Source organism: Tiliqua scincoides, chromosome 16 (assembly GCF_035046505.1).
Source record: "Tiliqua scincoides isolate rTilSci1 chromosome 16, rTilSci1.hap2, whole genome shotgun sequence".
In the NCBI taxonomy this organism is placed as follows: Eukaryota; Metazoa; Chordata; class Lepidosauria; order Squamata; family Scincidae; genus Tiliqua; species Tiliqua scincoides.
Genome location: NC_089836.1, coordinates 4,569,189 through 4,596,562, shown reverse-complemented (window position 1 = coordinate 4,596,562; position 27,374 = coordinate 4,569,189). Strand labels below are relative to the sequence as shown.

Genomic DNA, 27,374 nt, shown 5'->3' with positions numbered 1-27,374 from the left:
CCTCAAGGGCCGCAAGTGGCCCCCGGGCCAGGGTTTGGGCACCCCTGCTCTGGGCTAACAAGAAGGAGTTTTGCGGATGGATCCCCACCAGTCGAAATCTGTTTGGCTCGTAAGTGTGGCTGCAAGGTGTCCCATTTCGAGGTGATCCAAGCAGGAGGGGAGTAGAGACATGCGGAAGGAGTGAGAAGGAGCTCCGCTTGTCTGTCATTTGATGACCCACCCAAGAAAGTCTTCGGGATTATTTGCCTGCAGGGGGGAAACCCTCCACTATGGCTTCATAAAGAAACAAATCCTTAGTAGGCAAAGGTATCGGTTTGACTGTCATGGTAGTCAGGAGGGCATGTGAGATGTGCCTTTGTACAAAGTATGACTGTTCTTCTCATAGTTTCTGCTTGCTAGGCTCTTTCTATCTTTCTATCTTTCTTTCTTTCTTTCTTTTTCCTCTGACATCTGTTTGGAGCTTGTCCCTTCTGTGATTCCACCCTACCTGCAGCTGTTCCAGACCTCCAGCTCAGAGCCACGCGCAGGGAGGGGGTGGGAGCATACGGCCCTTTTGATGTGTGATAAAACAGAACCGAGCCACTAGGGGCACGGCGAAGGGGAACGCGGCAGAATATCAATAAACCCGCGCCGAGCAGAGCCGGCATCTCGTCGGTGGACCAGACATTTCACTGAAGTGTCAAGCCGCCGGATAATGTATTCTAATTAGCGATTGGCTGGGGCCTTGGAATTGGGAGACCTTTTGGGGGGGGCGGAGAATGACCCATATATCTAACTGTTTTAGAGAGGGCTTATTTATAATGCATTAGCCTGGCGCCTTGAAATGTGTTTAATTACAAGCAACTTGTTTGTTGAGCTGCCTTTTTATTTTGCTGTTCTTTGCTTCAAACCGCGCAATGCGAAATCATGCAATTTTAAGAGCCAGCTTAACTTGGAGCCAGCTCCGCTGGTTTCCACTCATAGCGCGAGGGCGTGTGTTTTGGGTGCACAGTTCAGCTGGGCTCGAATTAGTAGCTCCAAGCCTCAACTGCAATAGCTGCAGTCATCTCTTCAGTCTGGGTCATCTAGGTCAGGGTAGATGACACCAGTGCTATGTAACCTCATGGAATTGGCCCCACTGCTGCACACACACAAAATCAACTTTAGATATATTCATTAGGCAAGAGCAGACCTTCCCAAACTTTTTAGCACTGGGAACCGGTTGCAATCCTGGCCGTGGTACTACCCAGGACCATGACCACAGGCTGCCACCCCCCCCAGCAGGCTGCCACCCCCTTCTGGAGGCCCAGAGAGGCCACATACACCCTTCCCGACCCTCCGAAGGCCTTTTAAAGGCCTTGGAAGGCTGAAAAACATCACTTCCCGTTTCTTGGAGGAAACCGGATGTCACTTTTTTGACCCTTAGAAAGCATTCTGAGGGCAGCGGAAGCCTACCCAGCCCTTGGAAGGCCTTCTAAGGGCTTGAAAACATCTCTTCCAGTTCATCCCATACTCTTGGAGTGGGTCGCGATCATTTTAAAACAACACATAACCATTGAAAAAATGGGGTTAAAAAATATCCCAGATGAATGTAAAAGGTATACTGAGTACTAGCCTCTGCATGTTTTCTCAGGAGTCAGTCGCACACTGTTAAGTAGGGCTTACTCCCCCATAAATTTGCATGTCACTATAGACTTAATATGATGTGAGCAACTTACTATCCCTCAGGTAGTCCTTGGGAAGGACAATGGCTCAGACATTAACATATGCCCCTAAACAAATGTCTCAGTTTGCTTCCTGCTGAGCCTGTTGCTTCTTCTCTGCTAAGACCCTTTGAAAAAGGTTTCAAAGACAGCACCCGAGCACCCCCGCTGTCGATATCACCGCTGGTGCTGTTGGAGTCTCAGATCTCCGCTCTCCCTTGACGACACTCCTGGTAGAGATGGTTGGGATGGGGGGGGGGCTAGCTGCCCCTCTTGTGCACAGCTGCTGTCTCTGGTGGAAGTCATGGGGCTTGCATAAGTGCTACCCACGGAAGATGGGGGAAAGCTTCTTGGGTGAAGGGGGGTGTCCTTTGCCCCCAGTTTCTGATACTCAGGGGTATAGCATCGCTGAACATGGAGAATTCCATTTTATTATGATGGTTAACAACCAGTGATCTGCTTATCATCCTTGAATTTGCCTAAATCTTTTTTTAAACAGGGGGCCATCCCCATATCCGGAGGTTGCCGATTCTATAAGGTCCTGCATAAAGAAGTAAATACACCACATCTTAATAATGTCTGTGCTGGCCCCCAGTATGCGAAACTCCCTGCCACTGGAGATCAGACTAGTGTTGCCAGCATTCCAACTTCAGCAGAAGACCCCGTGATTTCATTTTCTCTTTGGCGTTTAAATTTGCTTGGCTGTTTTTTCAGGGTGGGACGGCTATGGCTGTTTGCCACTTGATCTTTGTGGCTATTTACATGGATTCAGTCTGATTCATTAGGCAGCTGCCTATATAGCCATGGGCCTTTCACCCACGTAGGACACAGCCCACTCCAACACCCTCTCCTAAACCCAGAACTCTTGTAATGTTGGTACTGTCTTGGCTGTGTATATGATGCCAGGTGACCAGCAGCAAATACTATCCTTTGAGTCTGCTTTGGTTTCCTGCAAGCCTTCCGTAGCATGGCGCGTTAGTAAACTGGGCTAATTAGGGAGTTGCAAGCCGACGGTTGTATTTTTTCCAGTGTAATTAGAATGTCCTGGTTTCCTCCTCATGGGGAGATGTTTCCCTGGAATAGTTCCACGGCTTTTTGCATCCCCTACTGATAGCGCTTCAAGTTGATGCCGGAGACGGTAATTATCGATGGCTTAATGCAATATTAAAAATGTTTTTGCGTGTTACATTTGCACCCACACGTAATTTCCCCTCTCAGACTCGCTGGCAATAATGCAGCCAGGTAAAACTCCCGCAGAGAGGAATTTTGATTGCATTTAACAGGTTTAAACTCCAGTTTCACATAGAGCACTGTATCCTAGGCTGTGTTTCTGGACCCTGGTGGTAGCAGGGGGTCCAATTGTTCAGCTGTTTGGTTTGATTCCAGTTCTGTTGTGAACTGCCCTGGTTCTGCCCGATAAGGGTTCACTAAGTAGGTCAGCAGAATTTTGGAACCAGTTTGTCCTGGTTCATGTGCTCTAATTCTGGTCACTGTTAGGAGTTGTTATATCACACACAAAAAAAGGGGGAGAGCATTCCAACCAGCAGCAGAAAAAGGACGGGGAAAACTTCAAAAAGGTACAGAAAGATAAAAATTTTTAAAAATGCCTCTGTGAGCACAGTGCATTTTGGGCACATGCCTTCTTCTGGGGCACAGACAAAAATAACCACCCACAAAAATGTGGATTTCCATGAGTTGGAACTATCGTAATGAGTCAACATAAATAGTGTTTAGCTGAGCACTTACTTTGAGACAAGAGCATGAGGTTCCCCCCCCCCCCACTTTGAAGTGGCATAGTGAAGGCACCAGGCATCTGGGGTCAGAAAAATTTTTAACACCCCCATAGCCCCTTATAACACTCCCCCCCAATTTTTAACACCCCCCCATATGACATCTTAGAGGCCTGCAAAAAACACTTCCAATTTTCATTAAAAACTGGAAGTTCCTTTTGGAGGCCTCTAAGGCATCCCCTCAAGGCATAGTACCCAGGGCAATGTAACCCCTACACCCCCTCTTCTTCTTCGTTGGCATGGGCACCTTCCTCTAGCTGCTCACTCTTCCTCCTCTTGCTCTCTGAATTTGAGACGGAAGAGGGGAACAGAAGAGCAAGTGTGAGTGGTGTGGCTAGAGTGTCTGAGGTGCTCTAGCCAACTATTCCCTGCTTCTTCCGCTCCATTCCCCTCTTCCATTTTGAATCCAGAGAGTGAGGAACAGGAGAGAGCAGTGGGGATGGCAGCTGGTGCACCAACCAGGTGTGATCCTCCCAGGAGCTCCTGGAATGGCCCGGTTTGGTTCTGATTCAAGGAAAAAAATTGAAGTGGTTTGTTTTGGGACCAACCTCTGGGCTCCATTTGGGCTCCCTTGTACGGTATTACAGAGAGCTTTAAGTGTTTTGCATTTCCCCCCATCTTTTTGTTGTGGCTGTTTTTTTTGGTCGTTCTTCCATTTATAAAAAAAAATTTAAAAAAAGATGTTCAATGCAACACTTAGGCTGGCTGTAACAAGGACTTTAGGGAGCAAACAGCCCTTTCTGCATAGCTCCGCTGCTTCATTAGCTTTGGGTGTTGGGAGGATTCCATTATAGCAAATTTTCCTGTATAATTTTGGGAAAGAATGAAACGTACATATTTCCCCCCCCCCCCACTCCCTCTCTGCTCTTTTGCTCTTTAGCTTTGTTTAGCTTTTTCATCTGCTTGCGTGGGTTGGTATCCTCCTGAATATTTTAAAATGGGAAGACTTTGTTTTTCGTCTTCCTGGAGAAAAAGCACTGAGTTTCTGTTTGCAAGCAAAACTTTTTTTTTTTTTTTTTCTGGAAAAGAGATCTTTGGAAACAGTTGGTTGTTAAGAAACTAGAACAGCCCATTACACAAAAATCAGGGATTAGTTGAACTCTGAGAGTTCTCGCACAGTTCATTTCGCTGGGACCTGTGCAGGTGAAGTTCCTGGGGACACTGATGAAACCTCCAGGATTGCTTTCAGCGATTACCTGGAGCAGTGGTCTTCAAACTTTTTCACGTCAAGACCCGGATAGATGGATGGATAGATAGATTCACCCGCTGCTCTGCCCCATCAGCCCCCTGCCCCCACCCACCCCTTTCCCCCTACCTCTTGTGTCTTCACAACAATCCTGTGAGGTAGTAGCCTGTGCAGGGCAAGAAAGTGAGAAGAGACTGTGCAGGATTATCTCAAGAACTGAGTTTTGATTGGGCAGTACCATTATTGGATTGGACCCAAGCCCTCTCTTGCACAAGCTTGGAAAGGTTGATGTGACTCCCCCCCCCCCAATGACCCAATGGGGCCTTGATTCACAGGTTGAAGATCACTGACCTTAGAGGTTGTTGGTAATTCCTGGAGACTCCAAGCCAGTTCTAGAGGGTTGGCGACGTTACGCTCTACCCTGTGATCCTGAAAGGTCAGGAAAGGTTAAATATTTGGAACATTCCAGAATAGATTCTGTGGGCTTATTGACTCGGTGTGCAAGCTGGCTCATATTGGAGAAGCCAGACCTTCAGGTACCAAAGTCCAGAGCCGTATAGGCTTTAGAGGCGATACCCAGCACTTTGAATTGAATGCAAGAGCCCACTGGCAACCAGTGCAGAGTGCCCAGTTTCTGGGGGTCCCTGAGGCATGAAATAGTGATATACATGATATGAACAGAGCACCCTCTGTGCCCTTCAAGACTGGCCCTACTTAGGAACCGCAAATGTTCTGTTTCAAAACCCTGCACAGTCCTCTATGTATTTTATACGCCCTTCACGCAAATGTTGAACTGCTCTATGTCTTGGTCCACAGGGTTGGGTTCTGGAAGGGATCCCCCAAACTCGTGAACTTGCCCGTACCTTACAGGCAATGGCTGTCATCCCTAGGCACGTTGGTAAGAAATTTTGTCTTTTCTGATCTTTTGATACGCAACCTCCTGATTTTAGAAATGGGTTATGTTAGAATGCCAGATGCAAGGGAGGGCACCAGGATGCAGGTCTCTTGTTATCTGGTGTGCTCCCTGGGGCATTTGGTGGGCCGCTGTGAGATCCAGGAAGCTGGACTAGATGGGCCTATGGCCTGATCCAGTGGGGCTGTTCTTATGTTCTTAACTACAATTCCCAGGAAGCCTTGCAGGTCTCTTGTTGTCTTGTGTGCTCGCCGAAGCATCTGGTGGGCCACTGTGAGATACAAGAAGCTGGACTAGATGGGCCTATGGCCTGATCCAGTGGGGCTGTTCTTATGTTCTTATTCTCACAGTCTCCATTGAAATGAGCAAGAGCTGTACTCCTGCATGGCCCAGTTTTTTATCGCCCCCCATGAGGCTTGTACAAGGTAACTTCCCAGACTTGCCCAGTACTTTAGTGTGTGCGTAGATAGATAAGAGCAGGAAGGAGAAATGCTGAAAACATTGTCAGTTTTGAAGATGGATTTACACGGTTGTCCTCATAATCCACGGGGGTTCCATTCCAGGACCCCCATGGATAAGGAAACCCACAGATAATGAAACCTGCGGGTTTTGGGGCCCTGTAATCCTCCGGAGGTGAGAAGAGCTGTACTTCTCTCGCCTCTGGAGGGTCCAGGTGGGTCCGACCCACAAATACATGAATCCGTGGGTCCCCAATTCTGCGGATAATGTGGTCCCACCTGTGTATGCCTGGTGTGAAACATGTACTGAAATTGCAGGCCTGTCCTGGGTGAGATTTCCAGGAAAGTAACCAGAAGAATACTATGTTTCTTTGCTTCCTAGTGGTACTCTATGCTCCAGACACTGTGTTAATTGAGAGGAACCTTGGAAAAAGAGTGGATACCATCACTGGAGGTGCGGTATACTGTCATTTTCTTAAGATTACTTAGAGGTGGGGAATGGAGGTAGGAGCAACAGAACAGTGAATTTGGAACTGCAGTGCCAAGGTTAACTCAAGACCTTCCAGTTCCCAGATTCAAGTGCCATTTATCTTACCCGGAGGCACTCATGTTGACCCCCTTCGGATGGTTAATTCTATGGATATGGGGCCTGTGGCTGTAGGAGGGTCCACTCTGCTGCTCCCCATAGAGCTTAATTGGTCTGTGGAAGATGTGCTGATGGCCTTTAGCTTAGATGGCTTTAAAAAGGGATTGGATAAATTCATGGAAAGCAGGACTTTCACCAGCTGCTGGTCAGGCTAGCTAACTGCCCACTCCAGGTCCAGTAGCGGTACATTTCAGATAGGCTCCTTACCTTTAAAATAAAACAAAATAAACAAACAAGAAGGCACCAGTGTACATTTCTTCATTTATATGTCCATCCTTTACATTTTCTTTTTTGAAAGGAAGTGTTTGAAAAATAGTTGCAAAGGTGTTGTGGGGATCGATTGGGGGGGGGGGAGCGGCTTGGTTGGTGATCACGTCATGGCTGCTAACCAATGGGTCAACCATAGAGAGGAACGGGTGGGGGTGTTGACTGCGGCAAAGGGGCTTAGTCCTATCAAACCCTGCTGCTTGCAGGAAACTTTGCTTACATTTTGAAATGACTCCTAGAGCAGGTGTAAGCAGGTGGAGCAGGTGTAAACATGCTGAAATGCGCCACCCCTGAAAGGTCATTTCAAAATGTGAGCAGATTCCTGACTCCCCCCTTTTCTCAAATGGGTCTTTCTGCATATCTAGAGGTGTACCACACCACCTTCGACTGGCCAAGCGAAGAGGACGTGCGCCGAAATCTAATTGTACCCGACGACATCTCTGAAATGGAGACCTCGAGGAGGTTGATGCAGTATCATCGGAACTTCCCTGGAATCCTCCAGTCCTTCGAGAAGCCTATGAAATTGATCAATGCTGACCAGCCATGTGCTGATGTCTTCTCTCAAGGTGAGACCCAAGTGCGCCTTTGGATTCTGTGGCTGGAACCTGTGGTTGGTGTGGAAGTAATTTCTCTTACCAGGGCCTCCAATGGAGGATTGATGGTGCCTTCACCTAGACTGCTCCTTGTACTTCCTGGATTCAAAAAAGAAAAAGAGAATGGATCAACAGAGGGAGCGTGGAAGAGAGGAGGGTGTGTCTAACACTTCAACCAGGGCTGGCCTTAGGAGCCATGGGGCCCAATTAGAAGCAGTTGTTTGCAGGGGCCTCTTTCTGCTGTAAACCCTCCCTTGAGCTGGGGGCTGGCCAGTGGTGCTTGACATGAGGCACACACACCCCCCCCCCCCAGAAGTAGGTGGTGGTGACACGGTGGTGTTGTCTTGTCACTGCCAATTGCCCAAGTTCAGGCCAATCAGAAGCGGATGGGCAGGTGAACCCAAAGAGAGCTCAGCTTGCCACGTTGGCCTCTGCATGGAGACATATGAATTGCTGGCTGCGGACAGCCCACTCTCTGCTGCAGTGTCCCTGTCCCCGTTCCCCCCCCCCCGGCACAAGGCCCAGTTTGATCAAGCTGGCCTAAAGATGGCTCTGACTTCAGCATGTTATTCTCTTCTCCTCCACACTCTTAACAATCCAACTTCTCCTACTTTTTATAGGTCTCAGTCATGTCCCCCCCAGGCGTCTTTTGTCTAGACTGAAGAAGCCCTCATAAGGGAGGTGCCCCAGCCCAGTAATCATTTTGGTCACTGTCTTCTGCACCTGTTCCTTAAAGGACTGCCATGGGGTGGCCATCAGTATATTGGAAGACCCCCCCTCTCATCTTATTTTCCAAGACACAGCTTTTTGCAACCTGTACCAATCCTTGTTCACTTTGATTTGCCGTCCAAACTTGATTTATAAATCATCTCTTTCATTTGGGCTCTTCATAAAGAACATTGAGAATCAACACCCACCAAGTATGTGTGGGGGTTGTTGTGGTTTTTCTTTTAAATTGCCTCTTTCCCAACAATTGGTTGATGGCCTGTTTATCGTCTCGCCATCTTTTGCGTTTAGAAAAAGGGCCGGCCTCTGATTACAAGCGCGGCTCTTCTAAGGTAAACAAGTTGGAAGCTGGCGTCCGGAATTTACAAATTAATTACCTTTAAATTACTTAATTAAATCTAAAAGTTCACATCATCATTCATAAACAATTCATGCCTTGAATTGTAAATATATGTGTGCGGGCTGAATATTAATTATTATTAATTAATAATGCAGTGAGATAAATTGAAAATTGGAATGAAAAAAAAAATCCTCTCTAGATCTTTGCCTCTTTTTGCATACTCGTGTGTGTGTTTTTTTTAAAGCTGATGCATCAAGGAGCCAGATCTTTTTTTTTTTTATAAAGAATAATTAGATGTGGAGACTGTCTGGGGGATCATTACTCCTAATTAACTTGGTTATTTACTGCAAATTAAGCACCATTTGTAAGCAGGCTGGTTGGCCTGTTATGTTTGTGCTGTGGATATGCTGGGCTGAGAGCTTAGAACTCTCTCTGGTTAGCTGATATTTATTTGGGGATAAATCACGGACTGTTTTCCACTGTCATCAGGGCTTGTGTCAGAATTTGGGGTGGGGTGTGTGTGTGTTTGTGTGTCTCTGGGCAACAGACCATCTTCTTCACCTTCTTCAGCGGGCAAGGAATGGAGACCATGCAGGAGACATCCCAGAGAGCTCTGCCCAGATGACTCATGCAAGAAGCCGGTTTCAATTTATTTTTTAAGTTCGCTTTTCAACGCTTTCACTGGAGTGTAGCTAAATGGTAGCATCCTTCCCATTCTCTATGCAGTGGGTCTTTTAGCACCAAGATCCACTTTTAAAAATGACAATCTATTGGGACCCGCTGGAAGTGATGTCATTAACCTGGAAGTGATGCCATGGCTGGAAGTGAATTTAGGCTTCTAGACAGATGCAATGCATGCACACAAAAACACTACCAACAGGGTCTTACGCAGGGGTTTCAACCTTGCTCTCTGATGCTTGTGTCTTTAATAGTCTCTCATCTGTTGTTCTTTTTCAGTTCTGACCCATGTCCTAGCTCCACCTCGAACGCTCTCCCCATTTTCGCCCCGGATTCTCCTTTGTGGCCCTCCAGGCTCTGGGAAAAGCTTGCAGGCAGCATTAATAGCTCAGAAGTACGGCCTTATCAATGGTACGTTCTCAGTTAATATGCAACCCCCCATAAATCTTTGGGCTGTCGAGCCTTGGTCTGCACCTTCACTGCAGATGTACCTTTTCTGGACTGAAAAATCATGGCTGATTTATTAAGAAGTCTTAGGGAAGTCAAACTGATAACCTGGACCAAACCAACACACACATGAACATTTTCAATCAGTTTTAGATCAGAAGTCTTCAAAAGATGGGTTGGGACCCAGCAGTGGGTTGTGGCCGTTCAGCCCACTGCCCATTCTGTTTTAAGGCTCAGGGTTGCACAGTTTGAATCGTAGCCAGAACTAGGAATCCTAGAGGTGAATTTTGCCGAGTGGAATGAGTGTTGCAGGTGATGTTTTGGGCAAGCCTCCCAGTCTTTATTGGGACCCCTCCTGCCTAACTGCCCTCCCCTTCTGTGGCATGTAGACAATACGAACTTATGCAGGGGATGGATAGAGTGGATAGGTGGAGGTTCTTTTCCCTCTCGCACAACACCAGAACCAGGGGATATCCACTAAAATTGAGTGTTGGGAGAGTTAGGACAGACACAAGAAAATGTTTCTTTACCCAGCGTGAAATTAGTCTGTGGAACTCCTTGCCCCAGGTGATGGTGACTGACCTAGATGCCTTTCAAAGGGGATTGGACAGATTGATGGAGGAAAAGTCTATCACAGGTTACAAGCCAGGATGGGTATGTGCAACTTCCTGGTTTTAGAAGTAGGCTATCTCAGGTGCAAGGGAGTGACAACAGGATGCAGGCCTCTTGTGGTCTGGTGTGCTCCCTGCGGCATCTGGTGGGCCAACTGTGAGATCCAGGACGTTGGACTAGATGGACCTTTGGCCTGATCCAGCAGAGCTCTTCTGGTGTTCTTATGGCATGTCCTCTTTCTCTCCCTTTGTCTGTTAAGACCGAGCCCACACTGTTGCCATGCCACTCTCTGCTCCTCCTCACCTGCCAGTTGGCCTGAACAGAAAGAAAGGGCAGACCCATGCTGTGTAAGCCTGTCCCACCTCACTTGCCTGCCGGGCTCTTGAAGGTGGGTCACAGGTTGCCGATTGCGCTTTGAGAGGAAGCCCACATCTTGAAGTGCTGAAGGCCAGTGCACTCAAGAACCTTTGAGTGCCCTCCCGGTGGTGAGAATCCTGGCACAGTCCTTTGGGATGACTCTCTGCCATCAGGCCGAGAGCTGCTCTGCACCCCCAGCGAACTTTATTCAGTAATTATAAGTTTATAGAAAGTGAGTTACCCACCGGCTTTCTCCTAACTTATTATTTCTACCCCATATTTTCATTAGTACCTTTCTCCCTCTCTCTCTGCTGTGGTTTTTAAAAAATGTGTTCCTGGCCAAATGTATTCTTTTTTATTTCATATTCCTTCCTGCTTTTGCTTGGCTGGGCCAAAAGAGGAGCGGGGGTGTGTGTGTGTCTGAGATGGAGAAGCCAGCCCAAACCCACGCCTTGTATTTTATTCAGTGACCTTTTTCCAATATGCAGTTTCTTTGCCGTTCTCCCCCTTCTTCTTTCTTGCTTCCTTTTTAAAAATTAACCTTGTGCCTTTTTGTTCCCCCTTCCTCTCAGTTTCCTGTGGGCAAATGCTAAAGGAAGCTGTAGCCGCCGAGACAAAACTCGGAGAACTCATTAAGCCGTTTCTCGACAGCGGATGGCCGGGTAGGTCACGTTCCGGACACTTCATGCTGTGGGTGGAAATCTGTGGTAGAAAATGGTGTGAGGGGAAATGCGTCTTTGCGTCATGATTAGGCCAGAACAGTGGTTCCCAATCTTTTCGGTGCCGCAACCCGGCTCCTCCTCCAGGATGGACTGAGATGCTCCTGGCGATGCCATGAATGCCTCTTCTTTGTTGCGCCAGGCTGGTGACCCACTCTGTTGGCCTCAGAATGGCCCATAGAAACTTCTGAAAGCCACTTCTGGTTTTTGGAGGCACACCGGAAGTGGTTTTCTGCAGACCACTCTGAGGTCTGCAGAGGCCAAGTAGAGTGGGTAGCTGGAGTGGCACAACCCATAAGAAGCCTTCAGGGCCACCCAGTGCCTCTAGAATGGCTCCTGTTGTGACCTTGCCTGGAAGATTAACTCAGAGCCTAGCCCTGAGAGGGGGGAGCTAAATGTTCTGGAAGGATCAGTGCCAAACTCAGGCCATGACCCCAGGCCGGAATTTGAACCTGCCAACCAGGTGACCCTCAAACCGGAAACCATAGAGTCAGCACCCACTGCCAAAACCCCTTGAGGAGCCAGCCCCGCTCAAAACCTCACACTTCTTGAACTCTCAGGCAGGCAGTGTTGGAAAGCTCCCCATGAGAATCAGGGCGGGAACAGGAAGAGGAGATGCTAGCTGGCTGGGCAACCACTTGACCCTCTTAAAGGAACAGTACACATACGATACTTTAAAAAGGCAAAGATTTATACACAGTGGTGAAGTATCCTATTGCAACCTGAATGGAGGGCGTAGGAGGGATTATGGATGGATCCCAGATGACTGTTGGGTGTAGGAACTCCCCTGAGGCCCATCCCACACAAATTCAGCACTGCTGCTTAGCTGTGAATGCACCTGCTCCCCCTTGAGCAAATCAGGCTTTGCCCCATCTACCAAAGAGAACCACCTTGGTGTTCCGCACCTCTGGGGCAGTTGCGAGGATGAAGAGGTGAAGTACAAAGGGCACAACCCAAGCTACTTAAGAACATAGGAAGATCCCTGCTGGGGTCAGGTCAAAGGACCATCTAGTCCAGCTTCCTGCATCTCAGTGTCCCACCATTGTGGAGAGCGCCCAAGACAACAAGATGCTGGCATTCTATTGCCACTCCCTTGTACCTGGCATGACAGAAATGGTCTGCTTCTGAACTACAGGAGGTTTTCACCAAAGCGTAGTACATGTTCATCCCCCTGCCATGGGTGTATGGATGGCTTAATTTTGGCTTGGCTGTTTTGGCAGAGAGAGGTGTACAGTGTTAAGATGCGTTTAAATAATTCATCTTCCAGGCATCCGAGGAAAGTCACTGGGCAGATATGGATCAACCACTTATGTGTGTAAAATACACCAGTAACAAATTATACACACAACTCAAGAAGCTGCCTTAAGTCAAATCCTTGGTCCCTGTCACCAAACGTTCTTATTCTGACCAATAGCAGGATCCCCATGGATCACATAAGACAATTAAAATGGCATTTCGTTAAAAGCCCTTGCCTTGGATGTCAAGCAGTCAAATGCCTTCCTAAATAAAAAGGTTTGGAGGTGCTGCCAAAAGGTCTCCAAAGAGGAAGGGCAGCGAATTCCACAAACACGATGCCACTACTGAGAAGGCCCTTCTCTTGCTACCGTTCCCCTCTTCTCTGTCAGTTGCAGTACAGTGAGAAGTCTCCCCTCTGATGACCTGAGAGGCTGGGTAGGATTGTATGGAATGAGTCAGTTCCTCCAATACCCAGGTCCAGAGCCAGGAAGGGCTTTAAAAGTCAAAATTAGCACTTTGAATTGTGCCTGGAAATGAACTGGAACCGTTGAGCCCCAGCAATCATTCTGCACTAATTGCTGGTCAGCCGGGGGTGGGGGGGCTGTAATTTGGTATTCCACTTCAGGTGTCAGTAGGTCGTGGATGGGCTTGGCCTAGTTCTCGCAGGACCCACAATTTTAGTGTTAATTACTCGAAGCGCTGATACATGGGCACTGGAATGTGGGACACACCAAAACCCCAGGGCTGCTCACCGGGGCTGTGGGGTGGTATCCCTGCCCAATACATTTTTCCAGAGGTTTTCTTCCTGTTTGCGTGGCTCTCCAGGTGAAGTGGCGCATACCTGACACAAACAAAGGGATGCATAACAACGGACGAGGCCGGAAATAATAGGTCCTATCATTTTGCTAATCCTCCTTTCCAAGGAATGAAGGAGGAATGAATGAAGGAAGGAGGAATGAATCCTCCTTTCCAAGGAATCCTCCTTTCCAAGGAATCCTCCTTTCCAAGGATAGCAAGGAATGAATTTACATTCATGGATGGGAGACCACCTGGGAATAACGGGTGCTGTAGGCTTATACCATGATCTTGGAAGCTAAGCAGGGTCAGGCCTGGTTAGTACTGGGATGGGAGACCGCCTGGGAATGCCGGGTGCTGTAGGCTTAGACCATGATCTCGGAAGCTAAGCAGGGTCAGGCCTGGTTAGTACTTGGATGGGAGACCGCCTGGGAATACCGGGTGCTGTAGGCTTATACCATAGTCTTTCGAGACTGAAGGTTGCCAACCATCACCATCAGAGGCATCTCATCAGCCACCACTGGAAATAGGATCCCGTACTAGAAGGGACCATGGTCTTCTTGATCTCGCAAGAGAGTTCTTGTGATGACACCCGCACGACAGAAGTGCAACCTCCGGGAAAGACACACAGACGCTTCACGCCAGATTCAGAGCATCAACAGGGGAAAAATAAAGCCTCCATTGGGTAGTTCTGTTGCACAAGCCCTACTGAACTCAGTGAGAGCTACACGAGGGTACGGTAGTTCAATGTTCAGGAGAACTCCCCATCCATTGGGTTGCCTCCTTATTTTGCGAAGGGTAAGCATGGGAGGAAGACAGAAAATAGATTTTTCAGTTCCTTTGTGTTATTTGCACAAATGAAAACAGCTGCACGAAGATAACAGTGCTGAAGTCTACAGTCTAGGAGAGCCTGAAACATCTTTGTCGGTTCCTCCCCCTCTCTCCCTGCCACCCCCTGCCCTATTTATAAAATAGTAATATTTGAATCTGTCCCAGTGGCATTCTCTTGTGTGTCTAACTGGGGGGAGGGAAGTGGAGTGGGAGAGGAATTTGGGAATCTCCTAATTCCTGCCATTACTAACAAGAAAAAAAGTCTTTTGCTCCAGCAGTATAACTTTTCTTTCAAACATTTTAAAACTAGGATGAATTTTGTTTTTTTTTAAATTAAAAAAACCTTATTATTTGGGGGTTAGAAGTGGCCTCAGCAAGTGTGGATCTCAATGCAACCAAGATCATAGCTTCTTTTTTGTGGTGGGAGGGGGTTTTTTTTGACAGTGAATTTAACATTCCCATCTAAAGCTAAAGATTTGACAATAGAGCTTCTCTCACTCTCCCCCCACCCCATGAAGTGGGGGGGGGGGAAATCCATAACTTGCGAAGAATTTCTGAGTTGAAAGGCTAGGTAAATCTTTCCATCTGAGGAGGTAAGCTTAGTTTTATTTCTTATTTTTTTCTTTTTTTAACCGCCAACCGCAAGCTGTCTGAACATCGGTGAGAGAGATCCTTTGGGGGAATCTTCGCTGGTGTTTCCAGCAAGTCTTCTCATGCCGGGTTTTTGTACTTGCTGAAGACAGCGCATGACTCTCTAAATAATTTACAAGTTGATTAATAAACTCACAGGGGTATAATTAGGAGAGAGAGAGACAGCGCTACGGTAACGGGTACAGCGCTTGGGGGAACTGGAGACTTTTTTCCCTTTTCCTCTCTTATATATATATATATATATTTTTTTTTTCAAGAAACTTTCTAGGGTGCTAGCCGTTTGAAGATAAGTTGGGAAGAGCTCAGTGTCTCTACTCGTTTGATGTGGAAATAGGACAGTTTGAATCCATCGAGTTTAATTTTTCACAAGCTGTAGGGGCCCTGCAGTGCAAACTTCTCTCTCTTTTTTATTATTGGAGAGGGGGGGAGGAACACACACACACACACACACACACACACACACACACACACACACACACACACACACACGTCCAAACAGGCACCAAGTAAACAGATTAATATCCTCTTTTCTTAAAGTTCTATTTATCTCTGTGTCACGCAGATTTCCTTTCTCCACTTCACATGATGCGCAGTCTCCATGCTGAGCCTCTCTTGAAAAATGGGGCTGGCTATTTATTAAAAAAAAAAAAAATTGCCCTTGCAGGTATGCATTTTGAAAGGGGGAGCCCGCACCTCTTTTTGACAATGCTTTTGAAGTCACTCTGGTGCGTGCTTGGTGTTTTTATCCCCCAGTCAAAACTTTTGACACTTTCCACCTGGGAATTCCTTCAAAGTTTTTGTCACGGGCAAAGAAGCAAGAGCTTATTTTTTTTCCACCAGTAGTAAAATTGATGGTCAGGAGAACAAAATAAGCATTTATATGGGCTCTGTCTGTCTGTCTGTCTGTCTGTCTGTCTGTCTGTCTGTCTCACTCACTCACTCACTCACTCACTCACTCACTCACTCACTCACTCACTCACTCACTCACTCTGCCTTGCAGGGCTGTTGTGACCATTATAAAACTAACTTGGGCGAAGCACTTCGAAACATTCTTAAGAGCTATATAAATGCTGAGTTATTCTTCGTCTTCAGGAAATGCCTCTCATTGTGGATTGATGGAATTGGGTGGTTGGGGGGGCACATTATACCTTCTTGCCATTTCTCTGTCTGTGGGGGTGTGGGCCAACAGTGGTGGAAAGCAGGATTTACCCTCATCTCACGAGTGACCCCCAAAGTGGCACTTTCCCCCATAGGAGTGAATGGGAACTGAATAGGGGCAAATAAAAAGGCCATACTGGAGGGTGATGGGATGTTGTTTTATATTATGTGCATACATTATATACAAATTATGATTCTTCCTGGCAGATAAATCTTTCAGGAGCTCTCCTGTGCCCAGCTTTGCTCTCCCATACCCAACAGCAGCCTATAAGAATCACAGAGCTATATGCAAATAGATCTCCCATTTATCCAATAATCATATCCCCAAAGACCCTTTTCATGTTGTTCCCAATGAGGCTCTTGCCATTTTAATCATCATCTTCTTCTTCTTCTTTATTTTGGAAACAGGTAACAGACCAGTGAAGGGGTGCTGTTGCAGCCACCCAGTCATATCTGTGGCCCCAAAGGATCTAAAACCTCCCTTATCAAGTGCCACATGTTATCTCAAAGAGAAATTAAGCTGGTTTATTGTCGTGGCAATTTGACAGTACATTTCCAGGGTTTCCAACTCTGGTGCATTTAGGAAGTGTTCTGCAAGAAAGTGAGACAGTTCTGGATTCTGTGAGTCTGGTGGGAGAGGAGGAGAAAATATATCAAATGCCTAGGGGCCACGGATAGAAGGAAAATGGTTTTGTGGAATGGGAGTGGTGAATCTCATCCCACCCCAGGGACTCTCCTGGTCACCCCAAACAGGTATCCAAGACCCAGAAGGAGGGGAAACCAGGGCTGGCCCCAGACCTCATACTACTTGGTGGTGCTAGGTGTCCTGTCTTGCTCCCTGGCTGTGAAAAGGGAAAACAAAGTTAGAAAAGCAGGTAAGAAGACACTCTAGCCCCCACGCTCTACTTCACACTTCCCTTCCCCAGTCCCATTTCACAGACCTGCCACTGCAGTGTGTCACCTCTATCCTAGTCATGGTGGACTCTCTTTTGAAAAAGGCCTGCTTCATTCATTGCCTGGGGATGCCCGGGCGTTCTTTACCAACAGTTCTTTGCCACATGCAACAGTTCTTTACCGTGTCTTTCAGGCTTATGAGTTTTCTGATTGCATTATTTCTGGTCATGGAATCCAATTCATAGTCTGATTTTTGAGGGAATTGTTTCGTGAACTACTGTAGATGTTGGAGTTCACCTGTCCTTCAAGTAGCACCCTCAGATCGCGAGTTTGCTGTTGGTAGTTTGGTATGATGATGATGATATTTATATACACTTTTTGTAGCTAAATGAATTCAGCAATACCTTCACTTTCATCCCATCACTTTGCTCTTTCAACGGCATTCAGTTATAACCACATGTCAAATTTAGTCCACGTTCTTTCCTCTTTTGTTCAATTTCATCCAACTTTTCTTATGTTTTTCCCCCCCTTTCATTTCTGTTTGTTTAGATTTTGCATGCATTTGCATGTGTTGTACAGTTATTTATTTACATTTTGCCACTGGCCAAAATAAATCTGCAAGCTCAATAAGGCTGTGCTTTGACATTCATCTCTTTTTTGACTATCATCCATGCTTGTCCGTTTTTGACTTTCATCCATGCTTGATCCCCACAGGGTCCCTCACCAGACAAGGTATCACTGTAAGTAAATAGTTCCCTGTCTCCAGTGGCCTCACAATGTCAAAAAAGAGACACTGGACAACCACTGGGAAAGGTGCCTGCTGGGTTGTGGGACATACTTTGCCCTTGTTACACATAAGAGGACACCATGTTAAAAAGGTGCCTCTTTGCCTGTTTAGCTATCCATGGTTCTAACCTCCTGTGTGTTCTTGCAAACTGTTGCAGAGTCTGGCTCCCAAATCTATATTAAGGCCACGTTGTGGTCTCTCTGCACTGCCGTCACATCCATAACATAGTTTGAGATGGATCCCAGCCCTTGACTAGCTAAACACCCCTGACCGTGTACGTTCTCCCTTCTCTCTCTCTCTCTCTCTCTCTCTCTCTCTCTCACACACACACACACACACACACACACACACACACACACACACACACACACACACACAAAATTCCACATTGCAGGGTTCACATGCTGCCAGCAGGTGGCACTGCATAACAAACAAAGCCACCCACCAGGCAATTTTCTTTTTTCCTATGGCTGCCGCTGGTCTGTTTATTAGTACATCAGAGGCGAAATGGGTTAGCATGCCGCATTCCCAGAGCCGCAGTTGGCAGGACTCAAAAGCCATAAAAACAGCGGTGGTGTTAAGGAAATAATGATTGTCTTAGATATCTCCTGTACTTATTATCTTAGCCATGCTTTGAAGGGGCCCGGACCTCAGTTTCCAATGGAAACTGTAATTTACATGTCGCCTTGTAATGCTGACTTTAGACCAGATGTAGCTTCAGAAGTCATCTTCAAACAGAGCCACAGATCTTCAGACAAAAACCGCACGTGAAAAGACAGGAAAAGTGCAGGATAAAAAAGGTAGCTTGGCGAAAGGAAGGAGCGCTGCGGACCGGTGTATGGGAAGCACGTAGTCTTTATTAAAGCTAGTTGAAGCACTCGGCAAGGCCGCGGGTGGGGGAGAGAGAAGAGTGTACCGCTGAGAATGTCGAAGGCAAAAAAAATGGTTTGGACTTGATCTCCGAATCTCTTGCGGTCGAAAGCAGAAACTGAACTGTTGTCATCTTCCGCTGGCTCTTTCCAGAACAAAAGTGGCCAGCTCTCTCCCAAATCAAATTTATCTCCCTCCTGCCAATGGTCCTGCCATGTTTAGAATCAGCAAAGTTTGTTCAGTTTCACTTGTAAAGGAAGAGGTTGTGTCCCCCCCCCCCCGTGTTGCATTCTGTTGCTCTCCTGTGCACGTTCTGGAAAGGCCAATGTACCTCTGGAGGGATGTAGGAGAAACCATTGGTCTCCAACCAATGACCTCATAGCACCTGAGATGAGCACCATCCTTGTGATGGCCTCTTCTGCTATGTGATGCCTGCTTTATGAAGGAACCTGGACTTCCATTGAAAGGGGACAGATAGCTCTTACCTGCAGAATGAGACTACAGCAATAACCTGCATATTGCTGACCCCCTTTAGTGCTGATTCACCTCAGTACTGTTCATCTTGGGTGGATGGACAGGCATTTTAGCCATTGAGAGCAGTGGAGTCTGCGTAGGGTGGGGCTAATCAGCTCTCTTTTCCTCCACTGGCATCTTCTATGGTGCTGTTGGAATGCCAGGAATGAACCATCCCCCCAGTATTAATGGAGGTATTACAAAACTAAATGCAAGTAGATGAACTGGTTCTCATTGGGGGGGGGGGCTTGCTGCAGCTAAACCGGGGGCTGGGGCTGAGGCAGATGGTATCCTTATTCCAGGAATTTAACTCCACTAGAAATGGAAAGTAGCTGCTCTAGAGTAGGCATACTCCCGTATGACTCCCACAGGAGACCTCTTGCATGCAGGAGCAGTGTAATGGACGGGGCCTGGTTGGTCAAGAAGACATGACAAGGGGCTGTGGAAAAATTGCTTACTTGCCGACTTCCGGCTCTTCTTTTTGCTCAGGCGTTCTGAATGCCAAATGCGGTATGTGCAGCAGTGCAGATGTGAGTAAATGGCTGGACATGCGTTGCACCCTGTTTGGTCAGGAGGACCAAGTACTTGCAGACAAGATCTTGAGGGAACAGGCATCCTGTAGCAGTGAACCGATTAGTATACAGCTTCTCAACCAGGTCCTTCAGGACCAGGGACAGCTGCCAAGAGCGGTAGGTATTTCTTCCGCAGCCCCTACCTTTGCTCGGCTGCCTCCCACAAGACTGGCCAAGGACAGTAGCCAATAGAAAAATTGCCCCCAAATCCATTTGCTAGCTTGTTTTAAAAAAAAAGAAATAAAAGTAACTGAACTCCCACGAACTTTGTGGTCAGCAAGAAAACGGAGGCTTTTCCCTGGAGGACTCAAATAATATGAAACCAATTTGACCTTTGTGGGATAATAAGGTATTCTGCTCTTGCTCTTTGCCGAATTTAGGGATGACAGGCCGAGCCCTTGGCGGTAGCTGATACTCAGGGCAAGATGTTAACTGTCAAGCCCGGAGATCACCCCTCAGGCATCTGAATTAATGGTGGGAGGCTTTAGACCTAACAGGGAAAGAAGAGAAAATCTCTAAGAGGAGGGAAAAGGCTAAGTGGACAGCACTATCAAAGAGGTGTCAAAACTTTCTGCAACCTTGACCAAGCTCTCCCTTGACCCCTATCCCGATAATACCTCCATGTACGGCTCTTAGATATCAAGGATTTATAGGCATGGAGGAGAAACAGGTCAATACGTGTCAGAAGTATGTTCTTTATTTAAAAAAAGTAAAGATACTGGAGCTGAATAGCTCCAATTAGGAGAAGTGCCCAGGTTTGGTGCATATAGATTTTGGACTTTCTGCTTCAGCATACATTGTAGATCCATAATTTTTTTTGAGGGGGGGGGAGGAAGGAGAACATTCACAGTTAAAAAAGAAACTGTTTTAAGAGGGCTAGAATAAAACAGTGCAGGTTCCTGGAAGAGTTTTATATCTCTGTGTGAAATCAGTAGGAGATCGCTATGGCTCTCTGTCTTCGATCGCCATACCAGGCAAGCGAAGAAATTGATGTGGGATTTGTGTGTGTATCCCTTATCCAGACTGCTCCTGGCAGTTACAGTATTTTAGGTAGCGTTCTAGTCCTTTGACAATGCCCCTCACAGCTAAGTGCAAAAAAGCCCGTAGGAAGACTCTTCCATTTGATGATACTTCCAACCACTAAAGCTTAGGTTCTTACCTTGGATAAAAACGTTCCGGATTTCGGAGCAGTTTGGATTTTGGATGCCCAGATAAGGGGCAATTGACCTGTAATAGTAAGCAAAATGTATATTTAGAACAAAACCAAAAGCTTCTTGTTTTTAAGGCTGTGCAGATGGTCTTGAAAATTTAGGAACAATTCCTGGATGACATGCCTTAAGGTGGGGCGGCATTTCTTTCTATGCCCTGCATAGCACTTTGCCCCTTCTTGCAACTTATGGGGGGGGGGAGAATTATGTAAATTAAAGCAGTTAAAGAAACTACTTAGGGCTGTGACATTTTGCTGATTAACAAATTAGGCTCAAAACATGTTGAACATTTTAGTTTCTTCTTCTCCGGTGGATAGGCAGGGCTGGTCTATCTATGAGGCTTTCCAACTATGGGGGGAAGAGTGTACCACTGGAGGGGCCTTTGCCCCAGAGCCCCCCAAAAGCTGGAGCCAAAACTGGCTGTCGGCCAACAAGCTGTTTCAGAAAAGCGTGGGCATGATCCTCTATACGATGAAAGGCATTCCTAAAGAACAGTTGTGTAGATAAAAATTTGAAATAATGGAAACCCAGAGTCATTGCGGTGTGCCACATTCTGCACGCTCCTAGCTCTGTCTTTGTCACGTGTCCCCATAGCTGCAGCACACAGTTTCTTTAAGCTGATGTCTTTTGCTCCAGGAGCTTGGCAGCTAGGATGGTATCGCTGCTCGAAGGTACACACAGAGATGATTGACACAGCTTTCCCATTAGCTGGCCAGGAGTGATTCGGCAGGGACTTACAGTAGGACAAATGGCATCCTTCAACAAGGGGCCATTGACCGTTGCTTTTTCTGTCCTTTTTGCCTCTGGTGGGTCTCTGAGCTCATCACAGAACTTCCTGAGTTCCTTCCAAGAATGTATTTATTTTAGCTTTTTCCTCTTTGCCCACCATGAAGCTGGAGGCAGTGAATAATCATATCCCTCCCCCCAAAAATATGGAATGGGCCTGGCTGGAGTCAGAATGAATGGTATAGGCCAGTGTTTCTCAAACTGTGAGTTGGGACCCACTAGGTGAGTCGTGAGCGAATTTCAGGTGGGTCCCCATTCACTTCATTATTTTATTTTTACTATATTAGACTTGATGCCAACATGGTAGGCGACTGCATTTGGGGAGATCTGTACTTTTAACAGGCTACAGTGTATATGCTTTTAGCAATGATAGTCAATGGGACTTACTCCCAGGTAAGAGCGGATAGGATTGCAGCCTAGGATTGTTAAGTTTTCCTGTTTGATTATGTCACTTCTGGCCATCACATCACTTCCAGGTTAATGATATCACTTCCGGTGTGTCCTAGCAGATTGTCCTCCTAAAAAGCGGGTCCTGGGCTAAAAACGTTTGAGAACCCCTGACGTAGGGGTTCTCATACAACAAAGGCCACCCATGCAGGTTGACAGAGTGACCATTTTCCCGCAATCCGTTAGACGGCCTGGCCACCTGGAAGGCATCGCGGTTCTCGGTGAAGCCTGAGACGGTTCAGCCTTTTGCAGGGTCTGCTTGCTTTTGGCAGAGGGAGCACCGGGGAGATGTGCAGTGCTTCTGTGAATCTGTTTTTATCCTGACGTGCATGTCGAGCAGGCGGCAAGCAAGCATGCCACGGGCCAACCTTTCCCCCGAATCGGTTTTTGTCCCAGAGGACAACAGCATCCCCAGAACAGAAGGGCTGCTTCTTCTGACAGTTCATAATCTTCCAACTAGGACCAGTCCATCCATGAGCCAACCTCGTTGTTGAGTGCCCATCTGCTTTGTCTACCCTCTTCCCCTCTACTGCTGCTCCTCCCCTTCCTTCAATTGGAGAAGGAAGAGGAGCGTTGGAGGAGTAGTGGGCTAGAGTGTTTGTAACTCCCCCCCACACTTCCTCTCTATCCTCCTCTTCCTTTTTCAGTCCAGGGAGTGGGAGGAGCAGAGCCTGGCACCATCATCAAGTTAGGAGAGGCAGCATTTGGCACAGCCAGGGAGTAATGCCATGACATAACGTGGCATCCTGGTGTCACTTCTGGGTGCAAGGCAGTCACTTCCAGAGTCTCCACTGAGGAGGGAGGTGGCTTCACATCCACAGTTTACAAACTGCAACGGGTATGTGTAACCTTTTGATTTTCGAAACAGGCTACCTCAGAATGCCAGGTGCGAGGGTGTGGCAACAGGATGCGGGTCTCTTGTGTACTCCCTGAAGCATCTGGTGGGCCACTGTGAGATACAGGAAGCTGGTCTAGATTTAACTAGTCTGGTTGGCAACCTTCAGTCTCGAAAGACTATGGTATAAGCCTACAGCACCCAGTATTCCCAGGCGGTCTCCCATCCAAATACTAACCAGGCCTGACCTTGCTTAGCTTCCGAGATCATGGTATAAGCCTACAGCACCTAGTATTCCCAGGTGGTCTCCCATCCAAGTACTAACCAGGCCTGACCTTGCTTAGCTTCCAAGATCATGGTAGAAGCCTACAGCACCTAGTATTCCCAGGCAGTCTCCCATCCAAATCCTAACCAGGCCTGACCTTGCTTAGCTTCCGAGATCATGGTATAAGCCTACAGCACCCGGTATTCCCAGGCGGTCTCCCATCCAAGTACTAACCAGGCCTGACCCTGATTTAACTAATTTAAACTAGATTTAACTTAAGCTAGATTTAACTAAATGGATCGGAACTCTCTGAATGGGACCCAAACAATCCCACAGTGAATTAACTTTATAATTATTGAAAATAGCCTTAAAAAAAAAAAGTGGGCATCTCCTACTCCCAACCTTCAGACCCTCCCCCCTAGAACTGTACCTTTGGACTTCTGTAAAGACTAGAAAGTTCTCTGCGGAGGCCAACTTTCCTCCGCTCTGAGACAGAGGTTGAATCTCGCACACATTTATGATGAAAGGGAATTGATGGTTTGAAATCTCCCTGCGTCATAATCTCCTTAAAGCACGCGGATTGACGACTTCATCAGAGGGATTCCAAACTCAACTTTGCTCATTCACCATACACTGGAGGCCAAGAGACTCGGGGGCGAGCTTTCGAAGTCGGCCCTGCCGGCAATTAGAGAGACTTGCCAATTTTCCTGACAACCTCAAGGAAGAAGTCCCGCGTGAACGAAAGGCGATTGCTGTAAATTGCTACCTGTCTGTTTTGTTTTTATCGCAGAGGAGCAGAAGCCATGCTGATTCCCTTCCCCTCCATCCACCTTTTTTTGAAAACCTGCTGAGAAGCCAGCGCTCTCATGTGGCTTAGTGTGACCTTAAGGACTGCTGGCTTACTGTGTGAATGACTTGATTAATCAGGCAGCAGAGAACTGAATATGCAGCACGCGGCCTGCTTAGACCGATACCTGGGTCCATCAGTTCTCCTCCTGCTCGCTGGGTTTGAGAAGGAAGAAGGCCACAGAGGTCCTCAGTCTGTGAGGTGTGGCTCCCAGGGGCGGTGTGGTGAATGCGCAGGGGCACCGCAGGATGCCCGCCAGCCTGATGCAAGAAGCAGGCGGTAGGAGACTCGGCTGGGCAGGCAGAGCTCCTCGCTTGGTTTTCCCCGCTTGAAAAAGCCTGCTTGCCCCAAGCCTCTTACTGCTGCTTGTCGCAGTCTCCAAACCCAGAAGTAACTGATGATGATGTCTTCACCAGGTGAGGAGTGTCAGAAGCAGGTGGGTGCCTCCTTCACCAAGCTCCTCCTCCAGGTACCTGCCTCAGACGGCCTCCTGGGTGAGATGACTTTGCTAATTCTTCTATGTCTTCTTATTAAGTCACAGAAGGATTGCATGCATTTGCTTGGCTTGGCTTCTTGGTCTCCACTAACCATGAGTGTGGTTGTTTTTCAGTGTCGGACAGCATTGTCCTCAAGGTTCTCTCGGACCGGCTGAACATGCTGGACTGTCACATCCGAGGCTGGGTGCTCCATGGTTTCCCACGGGACGAGGACCAGGCGAGGCAGATGGAGAATGCCCACATTTATCCTAACAGGTAACAAAACAGGTAACTAAAATCCCCTGCCAGTCCTTTCACCAGCCTGTCCTTCTTGCCCGGCTTCATGACCAACGTTAATTTAAGCAAAATCTAATTCCTTCTCTTGGCAGGCTCAAGATAAATTATTTTTCTCTTTGCTCGAGGGCAGATCTCTAGATACAAGGGCTGGGGCTTCAAGGGATCTCTTTCTTCTTTATGGTTACATATTAAGAAACTTTATAGCCCAATTTGTTTCTTCTTGTTGTTGGGCTTATATTTTTTTTCTCCCCACCTCAAATAACTTGATTTTTCATTCTTTTCCGCCATCAATTACCAGGCTTTGTTTTCTGTCCCTTTGCATAAGACGAAGGAGCTGAGAGACTGATACTGCTCAACGGCACATAATTTAGTATTATTCGTAGCAGGTTTATGAGCTGGAAGTCAGATAAAACATCGTCGTTGGAACACCAAACCATTTATTAGTTCTAAGAAACAGACTTACGAGTTGCCACCCTGACAATAATTCTGCTTTCTGATCGGCTTGAGAGGCCAGCCTGGAGTTCCAGGCACACCATAACAGACCTGCTCGCTGGTAACTTAGTTTACTGATGTGACGGGATTTTAATAATAAACTTGATATATATGTAAATTTATTTTAATCTAATTTCATCAACCTGAGGCCCACCTAAAAATGTGTGTGTTTGGGGTGAGGGGGTGGGGGCTGCCTTTGGTTCAGGCCATGATTTATACTTTTCCATTCCTATTCCCAGATTGATTTCCAAGCGCTAATTCTATTTGGGGTTTTTCCTCTGGATGTCAGAAACATGCTCCGTGCCGTGTTTTATCACCTTTGCTGCGAGCGAATGATTTACGGCCTGGCTTCCACCAGGCCGCTAGATGCACCTTCTCCCAGATCATTTCTCTCTTGCCCGGAATGAACTGACAGCTACCTTGTGCGGAAGGCGTCAGGCCCCAGAATCAATCAGGTTTCTTGCATCCCCTAAAATGGGGGGGGCCCAAGCCTTGCACTCAAAACATGCGTGTACACCTTGGTTTGCCACTGCCAATCCTATACTGTCTGAGTGGCAATCCTACACCAGTCTGGGTGGCAAACAAGGAGGGAGGACTGTTTCAAGCCCTGGCTATTGACCATTATTGCAAATAAGCTCTTGGCCTAGATGGTCTAATCCAGCAAGGCTCGGCTTCACTTTTGTTTTACCGAAAATGAAATACGTTTTTTCAACAGACTTCCCTTCTCCATAAGGATATGTATTGGTTTTTTCCCTGCTTTCTCAGGATGCAGGTACAGTTCCAGTGCAGGGGATATTAATCATGTTGCCCTGGGGCTGGAGAAACAGGCTGTCATGTTATAAAGAGAGTTGAGGATGGCCTGATAAGGCCATCTTGGTCTGCAGTGGAGGTGCTTCATTTCATGTTGTCTCTGATTAAATAGGTACATTGGCAAATACAGTGAGATAAAAGCAATAACCATGTGACCAGCAAAGAGTAATTAATTGTTGGCTCTCTTTCATGTCCAGTCCGCCCCCCCCCCCCGAATTTAAATAGGGTTGGGTATTTTTTTTTTTTAAATAACTTGAAGTAATCGGCAGCAGGATTCTGCCCTACAGACCTCTCACCCCAAGCAGTGTGGGTCCCTTTCCTGGCTGTGAAGTAGGTAAAAAAAAAAAAAATCCTCCTCACCAACCTTGTTGGTGACTTACCCTAGGTCAGAGCTGCAGAACAAGCAGAGAAAAATATTTCTTTACCCAGTGTGTAGGCGGTCTGTGGAACTCCTTGCCACAGGATGTGGTGATAGCACCTGAGAGCCCACGTGCCTTACGAAGGGGATTGGACAGACGGATGGAGGGAAAGGCCATGTGCAACCTCCTGGCTTTAGAAGTAGGCTACTGTTACCCTGCACATGCCTGATCTTGGAAGCTAAGCAGGGTCGGGCCTGGTTAGTACTTGGATGGGAGACCACCTGGGAATACTGGGTGCTGTAAGCTTATACCATGATCTCGGAAGCTAAGCAGGGTCAGGCCTGGTTAGTACTTGGATGGGAGACCGCCTGGAAATACTGGGTGCTGTAGGCTTATACCATAGTCTTTCGAGACTGAAGGTTGCCAACCATTATCTCTGAATGCCAGATGCAGGGGAGAGGCAACAGTGTCTTGTGTGCTCCCTGACGTATCTGGAGGGCTACTGTGAGATGTAGGAAGCTGGATGAGACAAGCCTTTGGCCTGTTCCAGTGGGCTCTTCTTATGTGGTCCTTCTCTACTCGACTCCAACAGCATCCCACCCCCAAACTGGTTTCACTCTCCCACGCTTCCTCTTGTGCTGAGTTATCCTCTTCCTTTCTGAGTCCAGAGAGTGGGTGAAGGTGGGCAGATGGAGCTTGGCGCTGCCCAGCAGTCCACGCCCTGAGGGTACTGTGTCATTTGGCCTCGTGGATGGCCCACCCTGAAGGTTCCCTCTAGCAGCTTCCTTTCCTCTTTGTCTTGCATTTTTCCTTCCCCGAAGTTCCTGAGTC

The 27,374-nt window shown here is 47.3% G+C and overlaps 1 protein-coding gene across 1 annotated transcript in view; it reads left to right on the top strand.

The window, feature by feature from the left end:
- Positions 1–27,374, top strand: part of AK8 (adenylate kinase 8) — a 71,803-nt gene that overhangs the window by 24,738 nt on the left and 19,691 nt on the right. The window contains exons 6-11 of the mRNA XM_066610775.1: positions 5,475–5,556; positions 6,412–6,483; positions 7,308–7,508; positions 9,559–9,690; positions 11,268–11,357; positions 24,720–24,861. Of these exons, the coding sequence (XP_066466872.1) occupies positions 5,475–5,556; positions 6,412–6,483; positions 7,308–7,508; positions 9,559–9,690; positions 11,268–11,357; positions 24,720–24,861 (719 nt within the window). The remainder of the gene's footprint in view (positions 1–5,474; positions 5,557–6,411; positions 6,484–7,307; positions 7,509–9,558; positions 9,691–11,267; positions 11,358–24,719; positions 24,862–27,374) is intronic.